Source organism: Schistocerca serialis, chromosome 4 (genome assembly GCF_023864345.2).
Source record: "Schistocerca serialis cubense isolate TAMUIC-IGC-003099 chromosome 4, iqSchSeri2.2, whole genome shotgun sequence".
NCBI classification, from domain to species: domain Eukaryota; kingdom Metazoa; phylum Arthropoda; class Insecta; order Orthoptera; family Acrididae; genus Schistocerca; species Schistocerca serialis.
This window is the reverse complement of record NC_064641.1, coordinates 743,521,811-743,545,485: the sequence shown is the minus strand read 5'-3', so window position 1 is coordinate 743,545,485 and position 23,675 is coordinate 743,521,811. Positions and strand designations below refer to the sequence as shown.

Sequence of the window (23,675 nt, the reverse complement as noted above, 5' to 3'; positions counted from 1 at the left end):
TGTATTGAAAAACACAGTTATTACAACATAATTCTAGATTTTGTGGGTACTTTCACATGTAACTGTTTCTTTGTAAGATTAGCTTAGATATGAACCATATGGCAGAGCAATATTAACACTTCCAGAGAACTGTATAAGTTATACTTTCAGCATGCTACATGTTGTTTCTGTTTATGAAAGCAATGTTGACAAAGACCAGGGCAGTAGTAGAATAACTTATTACTATTAATTCAAACTGTGCAAACTTTCCATCCATTAGTTGTTCTTAGTACATCACAGACATCACTTACCACAGCACTTTGACTATATAAGTGTAAACAGATGTTATCTGCATTCAGATATTCTGCCATCTCTCTACTCAGTAATTATGACTGAACTTTTTTTCAAAGGTTTATGAGTCTCTCTTCCTCATGTGAACTGCTCAATTAATAATCACAAAATACACTAAAAATTTCACTCACTGCTTCATCCTCAGATGCAACTTTTATTTCCCTTTTCATTTCATATACTTATTTTCCTAGATTGTTTCTGCTTATATATGCATTATTCCAATTTTATGTTTACAGTTTTACTTACATTTGTCTCGTTTGACACTTTCATGCAAATATCATTTCTTTGCACCTTATTCTCATCTTTCCTCTGTTTGCAGCCTTTTGGTCTTCTAATTAAAACCTCATTACAGATTAGATGGTAGATCAAATAACTAATGAGAAGGTACTGAATCAAATTAGAGAAAAAATAAATTTAATGTACAACTTGCCTAAAAGAAGGGATTGGTTGATAGGACACACTCTGAGGTACAAATGAATTGCCACTTTGGTAATATGAGGAGGTGTGGGGAGGGAGGGAACAAATTGTAGTGGAAGACCAAGGTTTGAGTACAGTAGGCAGGTTCAAATAGATGTGGACTGCAGTGTTACGCAGATATAAAAATCACAAGATAGACTAGCAGGAGAGCCACGTCAAACGAGTCTTTGGACATGAAACAACAACAAAAACCCAAGTATTTAGTGTGTTCAGAAGTTTCACACAAGTATTAAATGAATATCTGTTATTTTTCAGAAGTCACTGCAGCCTATGGTGAATACAAGCGATCAGGTAGTCAGGAGAAAGTCTGCGATGCAGTGCCTCAGACACACACGGTGATGGTTGAAGGTGTTCATCATCACGCACATCCTCCACCTCCCCCTGAGGAAGATGAAGATGATGAAGTTCCACCATGTGGACCAATTCGTATTCGAAACCTTGAAGACCTTATCCGGCAACTAGAACATCATTCAACAAGGCATATGAGTCCCAGTGGATCAGAGGACATTCGAATGTCTGAAACAGAAGCAGACCGTCACTATCGCCTTGAGTCTGCTGCTGCTTCGTGTAATGAACCACAGGCGTAAGTAAATTTCTATTTCCTTTCTTAGTTATGAAATATACTCATTTCATAGAGTGAATGAAGAATTATCTTAAATATCTAACCACATTTTAAACCATTTTCCACTAAAAGTAAAAAATAAGTATGAACAGCTACTGTGGAACAGAAGATGAACACCTACTTAGTCACCACAGCTGGAACACCGTAGCATGGCTAAAGCAAACTGTAAGCAGTATGACTAATCTAAAATCGTCAAAACTGACATTTCTTTCATACAAGTTTTATACTGATTATCCCCACCTCTCTACCAGAGCTGTACACCTTAACTAAAAATTTTCTCTTCACAACCTTGGCTATAGGTCCTGAGATGAGGCTGCACTTTAAAGATTGAGATCCATCATTTTTGTCTCTCTTATTTCTTTCTAGTTGTTCCAGTTATGGTGACAGTAAGTAAGTAGCTGTTTTAATTCTTACCTAGTTTACAGTTCACCCTGCACAATCCCACGACACTTAATACAGTTACTTCTTTATGGCTTGCATCATTACAAGTCATCATAATTTTTACTACATCTATTCTGACAATTATCATCACCATCATGTTGCAAAATTTTCTCATGGTCTTTTTGTATACTCATCTTTGATGTTTCTTTTTTTCCCAATGCTGTATATTGTTGAAATGATTCAGTAAATTTCTTTTTAGCTGCTTTGGCTATAAATTCAATAGCCTGATTTGTGTCTTGTTAAGTACTGCTCTGTTGTTCTCAGTTTCGTCAGTATGAAATCAGAAACAATGAATACTGAATCTATTGTGTTGCTTATAAGACTGCAAACATTAAATCAAGATCTCATATGTTTTTCCATTCCTCCTGTTAACTTCCACACAAATGCAGTGTCACCACACTCTCAAAATATGATTTCTATTGGTTACATGGAGCCTATCAAAATCACCACCCTGAGATTTTGTTGTGTTACTTATGCAGTGGTGCATCGAGATATGGATAGAAGCCAGAATGAAAATACCAAGCTGCTATTTTTCTGTCAGCACTGAACATATATCCGATTCAGCACCTCTTTTGAGGCCTGTGTAATTTTGTTTTTCATATCATGAGTGTCCTATTTACAACTTCCATCCCACTTTCTCCTCCTGTTTCCATTTGCTCATTCCCCTCCACATCATACTCTCCTTTCTTCAATTATTGTAAACAGTATGTCAGCTACAATCAGTTAATTTATTTAGTAAATGAAACTAATACCATTCACACAAAGAATTAATTCAGTATCATCTTAAGATATTTTATCATTCTAATCAAGAGAAGAGGTTAAATATGTTTATGTTGGAGGCACCGGACATAGTAATAACAGATTGGTACAGTAGGGATCAGAGTGTCCTGTCTCCTTGTTCAAAGTGTATACGAGGACAAGAAAAAAAATTCCCGAATTTTTCCCGGATCTCCCAGTTAAAAACGCACTTTTCCCCACGTGAAAATGCACCTGTTGCAGGATGAAAATACGCTTTCTCCATGATAAGCAACAGTGCACTTTCCCTGGGAACAGTAAAAATATCCATTCTCTGAATGGTAAACGTTTTATACAACAGAATAGTACTTCCCAGCACTTTAAAAACAAAACTCAGCAAAGGGGGGGAAAAAAAAGAAACATGTTTTGGAAAGATCTTTGACATGCAGCAAGATGTACACTGCATATTTTCATATTATGATATGCCGCATATTTTTGTATTATGAAAGTATAAGTTCGAATTCCACCAAACACAGTATGTTAGTTTCTGAAGCATTGAAACTGAGATCGCAATCCGCATTTGTAAGCCAGTTGTAACTCATGTCACATGTCAGCAGGTATTTAGTGCATAGGACATGCAATGTAGTTAGCCAGTAGCAACATCTCTGTTAAGTAGCATGAACACATAAATAGGAAAAGTTAATGGTTTAACTTTGTGTAGCTACAAGAAAAGCCAAGCTGTCACATATAATAAAAAATTTGGAAATTTGTGGTAAGTTCCAATTGACCAAACTGCTGAGGTCATTGATCCATAGGCTTACACACTACTTAATCTAACTTATGCTAAAGACAACACACACATTCATGCATGAGAGGTTTTGAACCACCAAAAGGGGGAGCCACACAAACCGTGGCAAGGTGCCTTAGACCGTGTGGTGTAACTGCGCGGCTCACATATAATATTGGCCTTTCTAGTGTATGTGACAATTTAAGATACGTCACACAAATGTGCCAGTAAAATTTTAAACAATGACATGTACTCAATGTGTTAAGTTTTAAATGAGAGTCAAACACTCTGTGATTTACGAAATTCATTGCACATTCTCACGCATAACATGATTCATCTTGTGTAAAAGGAATTTTCCTTTGAAAATAATTCTTTTCAAAGAACCATTCGCAATATTTTCCCGTGACCTCTTAGACAAGGGTCCATTTCAGCAGCAGCAAGAGAGCGCTAGAAAACAGGCGTTACTGCGTGTAAGCAGCTATGATGACATAGGAAGTCCATATGTTGTGTAGCATTAAGAGAGCTTATTTGATTTCATAAAAGAAATAGGACATCAGAGGATACTCCATTAGCATAGGAATTTCATAAGTCATACTAAAATTTATAATTTGGTTTCAAAGACACATTCATATGTCCAGATTCACAATGAAGTAGGCCTCAACTTGATATTAAGCTTTTCAGTGCACTTTCCAGGATGAAAATTTTCTTAGAGTACCAGTACTTTATTGTTTCATGTTTATTATGGCATAATGCCATACATACCAGAAGATAAAAACGTGCACTTGAAATTCAGTGAAGAGTTGAAAGTGGCCAATAGTGTGGCATTAAGCACTTCGTTCCTTATAAATTGACTGCAACTCCAGAAAAGATTAATAAAAGCCACATTTATTTAGGAAACTGAAAAAAATAACGTCATTGTCGTGCAAGGCAATTCATGCTTGACTGCCAATGAAATAAAATAAAATCACAAAACTGAAACTAATAACATATTTTAGCCTTATGTAATTATGTGAATGTATTTTAATTCACTTGATAGCTGCCGGCCACAGAAAAGCTGCAGGCCACAGAAGTCTGTTTTGTTTTCATTTGATGTGTGAACTGTAAATGAAGAGGAAGCAGCAAAATCCCTAAACGTGAACTCGGGCCACTATTCCCCTCCCCACAAAAACCCAGAAGTAACAGCAATCTGGCAGCTTGGGTGCACTAGAAAATTTTTTGTGGGTAGCGTAACTGCGTCTTGCTACTACTGCAGTCACGCTTCAAGTAGTCAGAAGTGGGAGAAGGTACTGCTCATATGCAACTGATCTGCGCATGGCATGAGCCCGCTGGCAACTGCTCAAAACAAACTTGCTGTAAACAGTTGTGACATCATGCTCATCAGAAGCAGTTTGCTGCTAGGAAATATTCCGTAGTCTTCGACCTAAAGCCTTTGACACATTTCTCTTTTGCCAGGTGCTTGTGTGTGCACTGTGTTTTGTTGTTGTAAATGGCACATTTCCTTTGCAATTAAGTTTTATTTTTGTTGTATTCTCTCATTTACCTTTTATTGCTAGAGTATTATTCTGCAGTAGTGGGATATAGTAAAATTATTTGTTAGACTATCGGTTCTCACCAGTCAAAATTATACAAAATTAACTGAGGACTAAGACAATGAAAAAATTTCTGGAATTCAAAAAAATTCCCAGGTATTTTCCAGTTTTCTCCCAGATAAAAATATTCCTGGGCTTTTCCCTGATTTCCTGGTTGTCCCGGCGCGTGCACACCCTGTTGTTACACTGATATGAGCTACTCATCTTATCCATCATGCATGCTTATTTCCACATCCTAATGTCAGTTGCATACCACTTGGAATAGTAAAAAAGGAGAAAGTAAAGCTGGCCTCAACCTGAAGTCTTGTTTGAACTCCAGAGGCCTTTACTAGGTATGGCCGTATTGGTATGGAATGCACATGCCTTCCTCCGAACTTTGAACTGACTTACGCAACTGGTTACAGGGGCAACAAACATTTAATATGGACTCTGTACGTTGATGCAACTTCATATTTTTTCATGACACGAATCACTCCCAGAAGGGAAAGAAGTGATAAATCCCTAATACAAATTGTAAAAATAAGAGAGAAGGAAAGTTGATACTCACCTTACAGCAGAGATGCTGAGCTGCGATAGGCACAATAAAAAGATTCACACAATCATAGCTTTCGGCCATTAAGGTCTTTGTCAGCAGTACACACACATACATACATGCACACACACACACTCACACAAGCGCAACTTGCACACATCTGCAGTCTCAGATAGCTGTAACTACACTGCGAGTAGCAGCACCAGTGCATGATGGGAGTGGTGACTGGCTGGGGGTAAGGAGGAGGCTGGGGCAGGGAGGGGGAGGGGTAGTATGGTGGGAGTGGAGGAGTGTTGCAGTTTAGACAGAGGGTAGGAGAGAAGCTGCAGAGGGGGGTGGGGGTAAGTAGCAAAAGGAGATAAATAAAAATAAAAGAAATTAAAAGACCACTGGGTGTGGTGGTGAAATGACGGCTGTGTAGTGCTGGAATGGGAACATGGAGGGGGCTGGATGGGTGAGGACAGTGACTAATGAAGGTTGAGGCCAGGAGGGTTACCGGAACGTAGGATGTATTGCAGGGAAAGTTTCCACCTGCGCAATTCAGAAAAGCTGGTGTTGGTGGGAAGGATCCATAAGGCACAGGCTGTGAAGCAGTCATTGAGATGAGGGGTATCATGTTTGGCAGCGTGTTCAGCTACAGGGTGGTCCACTTGTTTTTTGGCCACAGTCTGTTCGTGGCCGTTCATGCAGACAGACAGCTTGTTGGTTGTCACGCCTACATAGAATGCAGCACAGTGGTTGCAGCTTAGCTTGTAGATCACGTGACTGGTTTCACAGGTAGCCCTGCCTTTGATGTGATAGGTAATGTTAGTGACAGGATGGCAGAAGGTGGCTGTACGGGACAGGTCTTGCATATAGGTCTATTACATGAGTATGAGCCATGAGGTAAGGGATTGGGAGCAGGGGTTGTGTAAGGATGGACGAGTATATTGTGTAGGTTCGGTGGACAGCAGAATACCACGGTAGGAGGGGTGGGAAGGATAGTGGGTAGGACATTTCTCACTTCAGGGCACGATGAGAGGTAATCGAAACCCTGGTGGAGAATGTAATTCAGTTGCTCCAGTCCCGGATGGTACTGAGTTACTCTCTGTTCCCATTCCAGCACTACACAGCCGTCATTTCACTGCCACACCCAGTCTTCTAATATCTTTTATTTTTATTTTTATTTCTCTCCTTTCCACTACTTACCCCCTCCCCCCTCCGCACCATCTCTCCAACCCTCCAGGGGTATGAACCATGAGGTAAGGGATTGGGAGCAAGGGTTGTGTAAGGATGGACGAGTATATTATGTAGGTTCGGTGGACAGGAGAATACCACAATAGGAGGGGTGGGAAGGATAGTGGGTAGGACATTTCTCATTTCAGGGCACAACGAGGGGTAATCGAAACCCTGGCGGAGAATGTGATTCAGCTGCTCCAGTCCTGGATGGTACTGAGTAACTCAGTACCTCTCGTCGTGTCCTACCCACTATCCTTCCCAACCCTCCTACCGTGGTATTCCGCTGTCCACCAAACCTACACAATATACTCGTCCATCCTTACACAACCCCTGCTCCCAATCCCTTACCTCATGGCTCATACCCCTGGAGGGTTGGAGAGAAGGTGTGGAGGGGGGAGGGGTAAGTAGTGGATAGGAGACAAATAAAAATAAAAATAAAAGATATTAGAAGACTGGGTGTGGCAGTGAAATGACGGCAGTACCATCCAGGACTGGAGCAATTGAATTACATTCTCCACCAGGGTTTCGATTACCTTTCGTTGTGTCCTGAAATGGGAAATGTCCTACCCACTATCCTTCCCACCCCTCCTTCCGTAGTATTCTGCTGTCCACCGAACCTACACAATATACTCGTCCATCCCTACACAACCCCTGCTCCCAATCCCTTACCTCATGGCTCATACCCCTGTAATAGACCTATATGCAAGACCTGTCCCATACAGCCACCTACTGCTATCCTGTCACTAACATTACCTATCACAACAAAGGCAGGACTACCTGTCAAACCAGTCATGTGATCTACAAGCTAAGCTGCAACCACTGTGCTGCATTCTATGTAGGCGTGACAACCAACAAGCTGTCTGTCTGCATTAACAGCCACCGACAAACTGTGGCCAAAAAACAAGTGGACCACCCTGTAGCTGAACACGCTGCCAAACATGATACCCCTCATCTCAATGACTGCTTCACAGTCTGTGCCATATGGATCCTTCCCACCAACACCAGCTTTTCTGAATTGCGCAGGTGGAAACTTTCCCTGCAATACATCCTACGTTCTGGTAACCCTCATGGCCTCAACCTTCGTTAGTCACTGTCCTCACCCATCCAGCCCCCTCCCTGTTCCCATTCCAGCACTACACAGACGTCATTTCACCACCACACCCAGTCTTTTAATTTCTTTTATTCTTAATTTTATTTTTATTTCTCTCCTTTCTGCTACTTACCCCCCTCCCCCGTCCACACCTTCTGTCCTACCCTCCATCTAAACTGCAACAGTCCTCCACTCCCACCATACTACCCCTCCCCCTCCCTGCCCCAGCCTCCTCCTTACCCCTACCCAGTTGCCACTCCCATCGTGCACTGGTGCTGCTGCTCGCAGTGTAGTTTCAGCTCTCTGAGACTGCAGATGTGTGTGCATGTTGCACTTGTGTGACTGTGTGTGTGCGTGTGTGTATGTGTGTCTGCTGCTGACAAAGGCTTTAATGGCCAAAAGCTATGATTGTGTGAATCTTTTTATGGTGCCTATCACAGCTCAGCACCTCCGCTGTATGGTCAGTAGCAACTTTCTTTCTCTCGTATTGTTACATTCCATCCTGGATTTTCCATTGTTTGACTTTTGCCTGATACAAATTGAATGTTTATGAGCGTTCATGAATACGTGTAAAAGTTTGAAATACATTCACTCAATTTGCTCTTCTACCTTCCAGAACCCTTAATCACTGAGCAAGGCGTAAGTAGCTAAAAGATAACAAGGATTACAAATGAAGCTCATACTTTAGAAAATCAAACATTTGTTCATAGTTGAAAGTTGATGTTGGATGTATAGTACAAATAAAACACAGTATACATGCTGTTAGCTTCCATTCACTGTCTACAGAGATCTGCAGCAGCAACATTTCAGAATAAAGAAAGTTACTAATTGAAAATTTGGTTCACTATATCACGAACCTCTCATTTTGAATACAATATGGAAAGTTCTGACAGGATATAAATAATTTGTGAGTAGAAATAACAACTAACTAAATAGGGGAGATGTTGAGTCATCAGCAGGCACATAAACAAGACTGAAACCTCTGCTAGCTTTCAGACAAATCCTTTTTTAGCTAGAGTACAGACACCCACACAGATACACATATGTAAGCATGGGTGCACATACATGTGCTGTCTCTCTCTCTCTCTCTCTCTCTCTCTCTCTCACACACACACACACACACACACACACACATACTTGTAAAGCTGCTTGGTACCAGCTGAATACACAGTGCCAGGGCTGCAGTTCTGCAGGTTGACTGGGGTTAGGAATTGTGTCAGGCAGAGTGAGAGAGGGAAGAAAGTAGGTGGGGAGTGGGATGGAAAGTTTGAGAAGGTTGGCTAACAGCTCAGGAGGAAATAGCAGGTGTACATGATCAGAATGCAGGAGGGTGAGGGAGCAGGTGCAGGAGATAGAAATGTGACCCATGGGGACTGGCACCAGTGAGCTTGTGCTGAGCACAATGAGAGTCATGTGGAGGAGTGGACTGGGAGGGAATGATAGAAAAGAGGATGGGAAGACTGTGGAAGATGGTTTGGGTGCATGGTGAGTGAAGTTAGGGTCATCAGGCAGGGTGGAGTTGGTTGTGGTGCAGGGGGTTAGTGAAGTTTGAGGCCAATAGGATTACAGGAATGAAGGATGTGTTGCAAAGACAACTCCCATCTATATAATGCAGAATAGCTGGTGCTGAGGCAAGATCAATATGTCAAAATCCATAAAATGGAAATCCTGATGTCCCATTGTTGCTGGTTACTGTGGTCCCATTGAAATAATCTTTGCTCTTGTCAACCAACACCAACCAATTGGTCACAGCCTTGCCCATCATATTAAAGATATGAACCACTTCCAACACCACTCCCAGCCATACAACCCCATTACCATCATTGCTGTTAATACCACCTCCCTATACACCCAAATCTCCCATGCCCTTAGCCTTGCTGCTATTGAACATTACATCCCGCATGTCCTTCTAAATCCAAAACCACCATTTCATTTCTCATACATCTAACTAATTATATACTCACACATAACAGTTTTGCCTTTGATGAAAAGATATACAAACAAATCCGTGTCATGGCCATGGGTATTTGCTTGGCTCCCTGCTATGCCAGTCTGTTTATGGGCCATCTGATGGAAGTCCTCCTGGCCTTCAAAAACCCCAAACCCAATGTCTGATTCAGTTTCATTGATGATATCTTCAATAGGACCCAGGGTGAAACACCCACCTCTCATTGCTGCAGTCTTAAATCTTCTCTCCAATTTTCTTTACATGGACCTCCACAGCCCAATGAGGCATCTTCCTGGATGTTGTCATCCCCTCTATGATGGCTCCATCCATACCACTGTCCATATCAAATCCAATAATCATCAACAGTTTGTTCATTTTGACAGTTGTCACCCCTTCCATATCAAAAAAACACTTCCATATAGTCTAGCCACTCATGCACAGAACATCTTCAGTGAAGATAATTCCCTTGCTCAGTAAGCTGAAGGTATTTCTAAGCCATTCACAGACAGACACTATCCCCCAAAACTAGTCTGCAGACAGATTTCTCATGACATATCCTCATAGACCCTAATCTTCCCATCACCCCCAAAAACCAGCTGCAAATGAGTACCCACCTCATCATCCAATATCATTCTGAACTGGAACAACTGAACCTAATCCTCCACCAGATTTTGACTATGTATCATCTTGCCTGAAAATGTGGAACATTGTAACAAAAATTTTTCCCAACCCCTCCTAAAGTGTTGTTCCGCCACTCTAGTCTATCCTTATACCACATCTGCTTCCAACTCCTTGCCACATTGATCGTATCCTTATGGAAGGCCTAAGTACAAGACCTGCCAGTTCATCCATCCAGCATTTCCAATTGCAGTCCAGTCACAGGCTTATCCTATCACATCAGGTGCAAGGCTGCCTGTGAAAGCCACCATGTTATATACCAGCTCCACTGCATTTTTTTGTGCACAGCATTTTATGTGGGCCTTATGACCCTATTACTGCTATTGTCATTTAGTATGCCTTTACCTAAATAACAGAAAACCGTGTCTCTATGTTGCCACGTATAACCCTCTTACTAAATTTAGTTTAGTTTATGAATAAAATACTCTATGGGAGGATAGTCCTGTTAATAGGAAAAGCTAATCAACAGAGTTACCCTTTTTAAAGGCTTTGACTGTGTGTTGTGTCTAATGGATATGTAAATCAGACTATTCAATTCTGTTCCTAAGATCTTACTCAGTGGTTAGAAAGAAATGCAGTATGAGTACTATTATATTGAAGCTCATACAACTCAGTTCCAAGTTCGTTTAGTGGTTTAAAATATGTACTAACGGTCACCAGCCAATCCAGGCAATAAAAAGGTGAAGTATTGGAAAAACAGACGTATGAATTTTGCCTACTTTCTTGCTACTGTTTCAGTTTCTTCTTCAAATAAATATTACTCCACATAAATATTGGTGGTACACACACTGGAATTATTTGACTACTACACCCTTATACATTACGTTTCTAAAAGAGAAAAAGCCCAGTAGGTAACTTCAAGGAAGCTAAAAAAATTTGGCCAGGGGGGACCACTTTCCATAACCAACAAACTTAAACACTAAAATACTTAGACACCAAAGCACACACTTTTTAAATTGAACATTTCACTTCAAGAAAACCTCTTTCTTACTGGAATTTACTTTGAAAAGCTATTACTCTTTGAACTAACTCTTTATAGTCATTTAACAGATTCTAGTAACTTAGGTTCACTCTGACTGAATTTTACATAAGCAAACTTTTACTATAACACTTTGCAATAGTTAAGAAAACTTTTAAAACAAGAATAGTGTGACTTTGTTTCTCTTTACTGTACTAAAGCATGGTGGTGTTATTACTATAACTAAAATTTTCATTACGCCTTTTAGTGAAACAACAAAGAAACTTTTCTTTAAGTATTGCTAAAGATGAAAATATTTATGAACACTTTAACTTTATGATGCAAAATTACATTTAAATTCACTCTATTCAATTTACATTCTTCCACTACTGAGACATAATTTCATTACTACAGGATTTAGTCCCTCACACATGTATCTCATTATTTACACAAAAACAATTTAAATGGTGCCTCATTATATTAACTTGGCACTTCGTAAGTCTGTAAAACAGGTGTATGATTAGGATGAAATAACAGGGTGAACCAATTTCTATAAGTTCAAGAATGATTATTCACTAATAAAATACAGTTTAAATTAATTGTTCATGCTGTGAAAAAGTAAAATACAAAAAAATCTTATCTGGTGGCTGTAGGCTTGGCCTGTGGCAAACAGTTATGATGGCTACATTACCCACAGTGCAGCCTGCAAGTATCTTGCTGTATGGGCTCAATTTCTCTTAATGGCATCATTCAATTTTGCAAGAAGGTAGGGTTATCAATTTTTCATCAAAATGTGAGAAGCCTCCCTAACAAAATAGACCAATTGCTTATCAACATTAATGAGAAAGACTGTATAAATAATGCCCAGATATTGTGCTTCACTGAGCACCATGTTACTAGCAACTGCATCATGCCTTTTTTTACCAAGTTACAATTTAGCAACCCAATACTGTAGAGTAAATAAAGAAATGGGGGGAGTGACAATATATGTTAAGGAAAATTTTGACTACAAAGTAACTGACATTACAAAATACTGTATGGACCAACATTTCGAAGCATGTGCTACTGAAATAAAAACTAATCTCAATTCATTAATAGTCCTGGCTGTTTACAGAGCACCATCAGGAAATATAAAAATGTGTTTTAGTCTCATGGACCAGGTTTATTTTCAAAAACAAAGGATATTGTAGCTTTAGGTGATTTTAATGTAGACTGTCTGACTGATAATAACAATAGAAGTAACTTCTAGGATGTAATGTCCACTTATAATCTGAATTCAGTAATCAATTTTCCCACTAGAATCACACCAGATTCCCAAACTATGATAGACAATGTATTTTTAAATATAAGTAGATACCAGAACATCAATGTAAACCAGGTTATAAATGGTCTCACAGACCATGATGGTCAATTAATCACTCTTTACAGTGTTAACCCTCTTGTTAAACTATCTCCCCAGTGGAAATGTGTAAGAATAATGAACAAAGAGGCAAAAGAATCCTTCAACTGTAAGTTGCAGCTAGTGGACTGGTCCTTTATTTACAACATTGGTAATGCTAATGACAAATCATCAGAACAACTAATGATACACAAAAATGGAATCATTATAGATTGTATTGCAAAATTTTAAAGAAAGTAATACATAAGTCAAAAGCCCTTTTCTATAAGGAGAAAGTAGATAAATCTAATAATAAAATTAAAACAATTTGGAACATTATAAAAAGTGAGACAAAGACAAAAACAAGCAACACAGATGACCTAAAAATCAGGCATGGGGGGTAACTTAATAGAAAATCAAAAAAGTGTGGCTGAAATTTTTAACAAACATTTCCTGTCAGTATCCCAACAAATTGGCTGTAGGCCCTCTGTTGAGGAAGCTATGACTTTATGTCTGGATGCATACTCCAACATAATACCAGAAATGTACATTAATCCTATCACTGTAGAGGAAATTCAAACAGTCATCTGGTCTTTAAAGTGTAAGAACTCTGCAGGAGTAGATAATGTATCCAATAATTTATTGAAATTTTCATGTAAATGGTTTAGTGATATTCTGTGCCATATTTTTGATGCTTCATTTCAAAAAGGCATTTTTCCTGAAAGACTCAAGTATGCCATTGTGAAGCCCCTACACAAGAAGGGTGATAGAGCTGAGCTCACTACCACCCTATTTCACTGTTAACAGCCTTCTCTAAAATTCTAGAAAAATTAATGCACAATAAAATTACTGAACACCTCATAATGAACAGACTTATCAACAAGAGCCAGATTGGCTTTCAAAGGGGCTGTTCAACTGAGGATGCAGTGTATGCACTTACAAATGAAGTACTTGAATGTCTAAATCAAAAAATGATAGGAATTGGTGTTTTCTGCGACTTATCAAAGGCATTTGATTGTGTAGATCACCACATTCTCATGCAGAAAGCCAAACTACTTGGAATAAGGGGTGTCACAGGTAACTGGCTGCAATCTTATCTTCAGGAAAGAAAACAGAAAGTAATTTTAAACAGCTCAGATGAGTCGAGGGATACCTCCGCCCAGTCTGAATGGACTTCTATTAGTTGTGGTGTGCCTCAAGGCTCAATTCTAGGGCCACTGTTGTTTTTGATGTTTATAAATGATTTACCATTGTGTGCATGTCTGCCTTGCAAATTTACTCTTTTTGCTGACGATACCACCATCTTCATGAGTGGAAAATCAGATGTTAATTTCGAGGAGTCAGTTAACAACACACTCTCTGAAGTGATTAACTGGTTCAGTGTTAATGGTCTCTCTCTAAACTCAAGTAAGACAAATTTTATCCAGTTCCATACAAAAACAAAAAAAGTGAGAGAAATAAATGTAACTTGTGGAAATCAACCAACAGAAAGAATGGATGTGTCTAAATTTCTTGGAGTACATATTGATAGCAAAATGAACTGGTCCTTCAGTATACAACAGACCCTAAAAAAATTGAGCTCGGCTATGTATGCTGTCAGAATGATGTCTTCCATTGGAGATTTAACCACTATGAAGTCCGCATACTATGGGTATTTTCACTCCTTTATGTGTTACAGAATTATCTTCTGGGGAAATTTAGCTTTGGCAACGGAAAATTTTTGTGGCCCAGAAAAGGGCTATTAGAATTATGTGCAGAGTACCCCCTAGGACATGATGTCGTAACCTTTTCAAAAAGCTGCAAATAATGACCACTGTATCCCAGTACATATATTCGCTGATGACCACTGTATCCCAGTACATATATTCGCTGATGTGTTTTGTAATTAAGAGCCCTGCACAATTTCCATCAAATAAGAACTATCACAAATATAATACAAGAGGGAAAGAAAATCCTCATTGTGAACTTAAGAACATGACAGTTGTTCAGAGAGGTGTCAAATGGTCAGGAACAAAAGTTTTTAACCATCTCCCTGACCAGATAAAATGTTTAAGAGAAAATGAATCTCTTTTTAAAGCAAAACTAAAGGAATATTTTTTAAATATGTCTGTTTATACATTAGAAGAGATTTATGATGCAAAAAGGGAAATAGCATTTAGATAGAATTATCCATCTTGTTAACAAAGAAACGTGCTTGCAATTTTTCTCCAAATTAAAACATGAAATTTTGTATTAACACTCAAAGAAATCTGCTGTTATATGTACAATATCTGTTTTTCCTCTAAACTTTGTATTAACTATATGCAGTTATGTAGAACATTTTTTTATATATTTAATGAAGACTGTTTTGTATCTTTTTGTATATTTGTTGTTTTGTATGTTTGACTCGTTCCACATCTCATGTGACGTGCTCACAATACGAGATGAAATAAATAAATAAATAAATAAAATAAATACAGTAGCCCAACAATTCACAGCTATGTCACAAGCCATTTGCAGCCTTCATCCGAGGCATTTTTGTGAAAATTTGCAGGCAAAGCTTCTCCTGCTCCACAATGGTGTTGCCTCAATCACTAGTGCCTACAGACTGTATGACTTACTTCCCACACTTGCTCTAGGTAGTGTGCCAATTTGCCCTTGCCACCTTTTCCACTCCCCAGCGCCACTTTTGTTTCTAACAAAAGCACACTGGCTTTTACATAACACCTATTTCTTACATTGTTCCTAAGCGTGACCATTTCTTACAATTGTCAAATTTGAATCAGCATGAACAGTTTATACAAACAAATATTTTTAAATACAAAATGTCATCATAAAATTATTTAATGTAATAAACAATTTACATAGTATTTTACATACATTACTCATATACAGTGCAAAGAACTTCAACCTCCAGTATAGCACACTTTACATATACAGAAATTATAGTACCAATATGCAAAAATTTTAAAGCAAAAAATTATAAAAAATTTAGATAAACCATAAACATACAGTGTTGTAACCTGATCACCAACCAGCTGTCCACCTAAATGAATGGCCGCAGCCAGACTGTGGCCAGGGGCAGAGTTGCCCACCCAATGGTAGAATATGCTGCTGAGCACAATGTACTCAGTTTCAGTGTTTGATTCATGACCCATGTGTCCTTGCAACATATCCTTCATTCCCATGATTTTCAGGCCTCAATTTCTGCTAATCCTCACACCCACCTCCATCTCACCAAGGACTAACTTCACTCATCCTCCACTCATAGCCTCTCCATCCCTTGACTGTGTTCTTTCACTCCCCCAAAATCCACTCCTCCACATCATCATCATTTTGCACTGCATGAACTCATCGGTTCCAGTCCCTGTGTGTCCTATTCGTATCGTTTATGCCTGTTACCTGTACCGCCCACATTCTGATCCCACACATTTGCTGTCTTCCTTTGAACCTTCAGCTGCCCTTTCCCAACCCTCTTGCCTTGTTTCTCCCTCTCCAACTCTACCCAAAACAACCACCTGTGGGAATCATGAGAAGAACATCTGTGAATGCACAGTCAAGCACAACATTATCCAGTGGCAACACTCACACAAACAATCTGCTTTACTCTTCGATTTGTATGAGTAGTCTTTGTATTGACTTAGATTTTTCAGTTGATTGGTGTTTGAGCTTAAAGAAATAAAAAGTTATTGCCTGACTACTTCGTGGATCTCTTTAGCAGACTGAGGAAAGCTGCAGTGGGCTGAACACCCATCCAAATCAACCTGCAGAGCTGCAGTTGTCCATGCACCACACACGCCCATACATGTACTTTAACTTTAAAAAGGAGTCATCCTAAATCTAGCGAAGTTTCTAGTCTTGTTTATGTACCTGTCAATGACACTTGCATCTACTATTTGATGAATTGCTACCTTTGCTCCTAAATTAGTTACAACTACTCATTTAATTTCTTCAGGTTATATTTCATTCTTTCTGGAACTTACCAAAGTAAACAGTAAAAGAGTGGGAAAATGCATGAATTGTTTTTCATTAAGTTTCTTAGAAGGATTGGATGATTCTTTGCCCCATTTTAATTTTTGAGATCACCTCCACTGTAGGCTTTCTAATTTATAGTGTTGTGAATATCATCATAATTCATGCTGCATACAGTAAAATGTGGAAGCACAGTCATTCTGTTTTCTAATCTTGCAACAGACATAATAATAACTTAGTCCTTTCTCACTCTGTCTACCTATACCTAATCTTTACTTTTTATTTCTTGCTGCTCAGTTTGTAGATAAAATGATACTGTCCAGTACCTTGTCATTAGCAGTTTGCCATTTTTATAAATCAGAAACAGAAAATATGCCAAAGTATTGTATCTAAGAACATGATTTCCTTACATTATGTCATGTCTTAGGAATGCTCCCAAGTCACAGTTCTTGGTCTCAGTTTTTATGTGTTTAGATAAAAACTTTATTGAGTGTTTTTTTAATCACTCTAACATTTGAATTGACAAAGAAGTCTGCTATCTGTATAGCTTGGAGTCAACTCTGCTCTTCCTGTGTCAGCACTGTTACAAAATTATAGAGTTCATTTTAAAACAATGGCCTTTCGGTGAATACCTGGATTAATATGTAGGTGCAGTGTAAATGAAAAGAGGATACAGTAGCCTTTAACAGAATGTATATGCCATAAGTGATTACCAGAATCTGGTACTGAGATTCTTAAATCACTCACGCAGCATATTCAAAACCAAACAAATGATAACTACTGTGTTGATTATTTTTACAAATGTGATGATAAAAACATAAGAACAGATAATATTTACTTGGAGGAAATGTTATACAATCACTGAATCATATATAGCTTTACCTTTCTGTTTAGTGATGGTTGTGTGACTCCACTGTAATGAGATATTGGCAAGTTAACTCGATGGTGCAAGGATGTATCATATGATTGTATCTTTAATACCATTAAGTCTCATGAATGCTGAATATAAATGAAATTTGATGAGTCTGAAAGCCGTTCAAGATGAAAATCTGCACTGAGTTCATCAAAGCATTTGTCACATGGTGTACATAGCTGGTAGGTGTGTTGTTGACAGGAAAAATATCATTGCCCTCATGAAAGAAATGCAGGATTGTCAGGTACACCAAGTTCACAAGGGAACTGTATTCTATAGATCACATATATGATTGAAGAGAGACTGATCACCTTTTTATTGTGGAGTCAACATCTTTACGGCATCATGTGTATCGTGTACCAACACATTTCAATTTCCATTCCAGTTCTTATCTCACTTACTTCAACTGTATAGGTGTAATCATTTACAAAATAGAGGCCCTACCTTTCTCAGCTCCTGTAACCTATCCATATTGAAATACCAATACATGTTTTTAATTTTCCTATCATACTCAAGTAATGACTACCTACTGACAGACAAGCAGTTAGGGGTTACGTGATGACACACCATGAGTGTCAGATGACTACACAACTATGTTTACTGGTAGGCCAGGTAGTCATAAATCATCAATAGCTCAGTGTATGTCACATGACAACAAAGAAATCAATTTACACTTGTTGGGATAAGTTTTTTCATTCAAACTTTATATCCCATTTGAGCTGATGTTGGTGACACAGTTCACATTGTACGAACATGACAACTAACACCATATGAAACCTTAAAACTGTGCTGGCACTTGAAGATGATAATACTGTCTGTATGTCATGAGTTCAAAGGTTTAGTTATTATGATGGTTTACTGTTCATAGATTGACTGACACAAATATGTTCACAGTTAACAAACTGGAGAAATTAGTTACAAATGTCCACAACTGACAAATGGGGTGGGAACAATGTTCCCAACAACAGCCCCAGATTGTATATCTATCATTTAAAGTGAAGACGAGTATAGTTCTTTAAACAAGGCTTCAGTAAATGTCCTATCCAGTGCTTGGTAGAACTGAAGCTTCTGCAGTTAGTAGGTTAGTAGGCACAATGAACACAATAACAGATGTTTGTGGCATTGGGTTGGCACTCTGCAGGACTGTTACCAAACGACAACACAGACTGTCATTTAGGGTAAGGACATAAAGATTTAAATCACAGTTCACATGCAACAATCATGACACCCTTCGGTTGATGACAACTAGATAAACATGGATACCTGAAGCTAAATATATTATTATATATTATTAACTGTTCTTTGGCTAGTCTTTCATACTTGCCCTTAAAGTAACCAGTTATAGTGATCAATGTGGAATTCTCTGAATGGAAAAGGATTTCATTAATTAGGACACCTTAGGAGATGTTAGCACAGATATTTTGTTGACAAGCCTCCAGAATTGAAGAACACTATATGATGAAATTGCTAAGAAGTGGCAGGATGTCGTACATAACATTTTTAGAAGTAATGTATAAATTCATATTTGAACCATGAGCTGCTTTTATTTTAAACCTAAATATCTACCGATTTCAGTCTTGGACCATCTTCACAGATAAGGGTTAAAATGGATTAAGCCACCATACTGCATTAGGCATTATTTAAAATTTGTAGTGCATGCCATTAACGTAAATATATGATGCAGGGCTTTAGAAGCAAACATATGAATACAAAATATATACAGAGCAATAAGTATTGCGTTGTATACATTTTGTATTTGTATGTTTGCTTCTAAAGTGCTGTGTCATATATTTACATTCATGGCATGCACTACACATTTTCAGTAATGACTAATGCAATATGGTGGCTTAAACTATTTTAACCATTATCACTGAAGATGGTCCAAGACTGAAACCAATAGTTATTTGGGTTTAAAATAAAAGCATCTGATGGTTCAAATATTCATTTTATTCATGTCATAAATACAATTGATCAAAATACAGCAAATTAGATTGTTTTTAAGCTTGTTATTTAATTGCTCAACTCTATGTCAAGAAACTCTATTAACTACCAGTTTTAATATTTGAATGAACCAGGAACAGGTTCAGAAAAGCTGATACAATTGGAGTTAATTAATTTAATTAGTAATTAGAGTCCCTTTAAATTTTTAATCTCAGAATAGCTTTTTTGCTTAATTGTATTTTTATCTTAAATTAACTGTTATCTTGAAATAGTTTCCATTAGGAGTAAGGGATACCAACCACCGAGAAACAGAACCATTGTCATCAACAGCTGCACACAAAAAAGAAAGAAAACTTGCTGACTTTCGGAGTAATCATTTTTGAGCAAGGGTACATACTTGCGCACACACACACACACACACACACACACACACACACACACACACACACACGCATTTATGCTCCTACATGGTTCCGCCTGGACACACAGTGGCACAAGCCATTGTGCATCCAGTTGGTGCCAAGTGGGGAAATGTGTATTTGTATCCTAACTTGAGAATGAATTACTCCAAAAGCTAGCAAGTTTTCTTTCTTTTTTGTGTCTGCTCTCAACAACTTAACGCTTCTACTTTTCAGTGAGTGGTCACCCAAGTTTCACACCTTCTTGAATAATGTAGATGAGCAGTGATTCAGATAGCTGTACCATTTACAATACGATATGAATCTTTCATAAGAAACAGTTTCAAAAAATCATTAGAGAAAGAGCATTTGCACTGTAATGATGTTTAGTGTTTGTTGGGTGATGGCTTTTAATAGGAAAACATAAATTATTGCTAGTTTAAAACATATTCTTAGATCATTTTACATGTCCTGTCAAATTATTAATACACCACACTGGTGTATGTGAGCTGATAGTGAATTGGAATGGCAAACATTAAAACAAAGGAATTTTGTGTTGCGACGGGATCTTCTCATGAAATTTCAATCATCAGTTTTCTCCTCCGATTGCGAAACATTCTGTTGCCACCCACCTACATAGGGAGAATGAATAAGAGAAATCAGGGCTCACAGAGAAAAATTTAAGTGCTCGTTTTTCCCGTGTCCCGTTTGAGAGTGGAACAGTAGAGATTCATTGAACCCTCTGCCAGGCACTTTATTGTGAATAGCAGAGTAATCACGTAGATGTAGACATAGACGTATGAAGTCGGCCACTATCAACAACTTGTACAAGCATATTACATTTCAGCTAAACATATTTCCTCCTGGTGTAAAGCTGAAAGTTTATCATGAAACTTCTCTGGATTTCTACATATTGAAACAACTCCTGACTGTTGGTCAGGGTTGTTGGGAATTATGAGAAACTGCACTTGCACTACCAGCACGGAAAAAGAAAACAACAATAACTGTTGGGACGTGATACCTCTTCATTATATCGTCAATACCTCATGAAAGGTGTTATGTGTCATGGAGAACTTTACTCTCAGATTTTCAAGAGTTCATGTTGCAATACAAGCCAAGAAACATATTACTTCATCCAGTATTATATTGTATAAAGACTACAGTGGTAATATTACATAAATTCAGGCTCATATGGAGGGCTGCTAATGATCTTACTTTCAGTATACTGTCTCCAAATGGAACAGTAAGTACAGGAACTTATTCTGGTACACTATGTATCCTCTGTTACATACCGTATGGTGACAATGTAAATATAGTTGTAAATGTGGAATACTGTAAAAGTCTAGCATCTTTTCTTATGTACATCAGTCTACAGAATTTTCTGTATCAGCTTCAGCACTTCACAAGTAAAAATCTTCTTCAGATTGTGATTTTTTTTCCACTTTGTCTTTGTCTGAATTATTGCTCCTGTTTCTATTTCTGATCTTAGCCACTGTCCTTAAGAATTTACAGCTCTGCTTGGGCAGGATGTTTGCTTCTGTACCAGTAGCAATGAATGTTGTTCAAACCCTGTAGAGTCAAAATGAGAGAAAAAATTTCTTACTAAGTTGATTTCTGGTCTGTCTGTCTTATAAAAATTTACAAAACTTCATGTTTTCTCCTTCAGCTATTTCTTTATTTTCATTATTACTTTGACACTATGCATTTCAGCAGTGTGCCAGTATCTGCAGTTGTCCATATGATATTATTACATACTTTTATGCATAAAAACACTTCCACATCCTGCACTATTTCTGGCTCTTTATGATAATAGTGCCTTTCTGAATCTAGCACCCTTCTTATCCCCTCTCCATAGGCATAAATACTTTGACAGAATGTTTTTGTTTCCATCAAGAGACAATTTGCAAAATAACACTTTGATATTCCTAATTAATGCTTATGGTACTTTTTTCATGAATGTAAATTAAAACAAGGCCATTCTCGATTCGGCCAAAAATGGCATTGAAACACTTAACACCCAGCAGTCTTAATTTATAGCTGTATATTATTTTACTCTCATGTATCATTTTATTTCTTATTTTCATTTGACTTGCTTTCCTGAACTCGTTTATTGTTGTTTGTCTTAAATATTAATGTTACTCATTCTCATTTACTTTTTGAGAAAGTGCTGTTCTTTTTAATTTTGCTCATATTTGAAAAATGTAAGCATCTGAAACTATGAATTTTTACTCTGTGGCCTAATGCCTTCAGAAGCTGTTACCACCACTATTGAAGAAAGAAAGAATTGAGAGAGAGAGAGAAAGAGAGAGAGAGAGAGAGAGAGAGAGAGAGGGAGAGAGAAAGAGAGAGAGTTTATATCAAACATATTTCTCTTTTTCATGAACTGGAAAATAAACATCTGGTTCTATGGGTGGCCGAAGGAAGAGCACCCACTGAGAAGCCTAGGTCAAGAGTGTTTTCCAAAGATTTAAGGGACAAACAGAAAGCAGGGCACAGAATTAACTCAGAGTTGAAAGTTAAAGTGTATGCAGGTTCACACTAAGTGTGTGTCAATATTTTGACTGCTCTGCAGCAACTGTGCTGGAAAGCCTTACACATTCTCTATACAGTCCCTATCTCCTCCCACACAATTTCCATATTTTTGGTGTCCTGAAGAAAGATATTCAAGGCCATCGACTTGCTTCAGACAAAGAAGGGCACATCTGGGTACAATCATGGTTCCATAGGCAACCACAAACACTTCACCATGAATGCATTGGTCATCTTCTCTCAATTGGGTAAATGTGTTAACAGTTACAGTGATTACGTCTGAAATAATAAACAGGTTATTTACTTTTTTCCATCTGTCTTGTTTTCATTTGACTGCCCCTTATACTACGCTGTAATAAATATAAACACCAAAGAGCAAAAAATGTGCTATGTCTAGGTTTTAAAAAGTAAATTTATTTTCAACTGCTTTTTGGTGTGCCAGAACAGTATGGAAAACATTGCCAGTCCAGTAATATACTTTGGAATGTTGCTTAATGAACACCTCCCATAATGTAGATAACAAATTTGAGACTTTTCTAAATACTTTTAGCCATTATTTCAACTACCACTTCCCCTTAAAAACAAAAAATATTTCCAATAACAGTGAATCCCCCAAGTGGATAACCCCAGATATTATCATCTCAGCAAAAAGAAAAAGAGAACTCTTCACCCTCAGCAAGACCGAATTCGATAATACTGAAGAATTTAAGAATTACTTTACCAAATATAAAAAAATCTTTAGAAATGTAATCAATGCAGCCAAAAAACTGCAAAATGATAACCTGCTCAACCATTCAGAAACTCCATGGGCCTTCAAGAAATGTAAAGTCCAGAAGAGCAGGTTAAATGTGATGTGGAGGTCCAACAACAAGGCTTGGGTGACACGTGATCTTTTTGTGATTGGATCAATGAAATGTCTGGTCCTTTGGAGAAAATATTGCTTGATATGAATCTGCCACTCCATGTCTTGCTTATATTGGACAATGTTCCTGCCCATTCTCCAGGCCTACAGGACCACCTCCTTAAGAACTTCTATTCATCAAGATACACTATGTGATCAAAAGTATCTGGACACCCTCAAAAACATATATTTTTCATATTAGGTGTATTGTGTTGCCACCTACTGCCAGGTCTTGTCTGTTGACTGACAGAGACCGCCG

The 23,675-nt window shown here is 38.0% G+C and overlaps 1 protein-coding gene across 1 annotated transcript in view; it reads left to right on the top strand.

Moving 5' to 3' along the window:
* Window positions 1–23,675, top strand: part of LOC126473271 (disintegrin and metalloproteinase domain-containing protein 22) — a 1,075,530-nt gene that overhangs the window by 995,699 nt on the left and 56,156 nt on the right. The window contains exon 24 of the mRNA XM_050100225.1: window positions 1,063–1,390. Coding sequence (XP_049956182.1) covers window positions 1,063–1,390 — 328 coding nt within the window. The remainder of the gene's footprint in view (window positions 1–1,062; window positions 1,391–23,675) is intronic.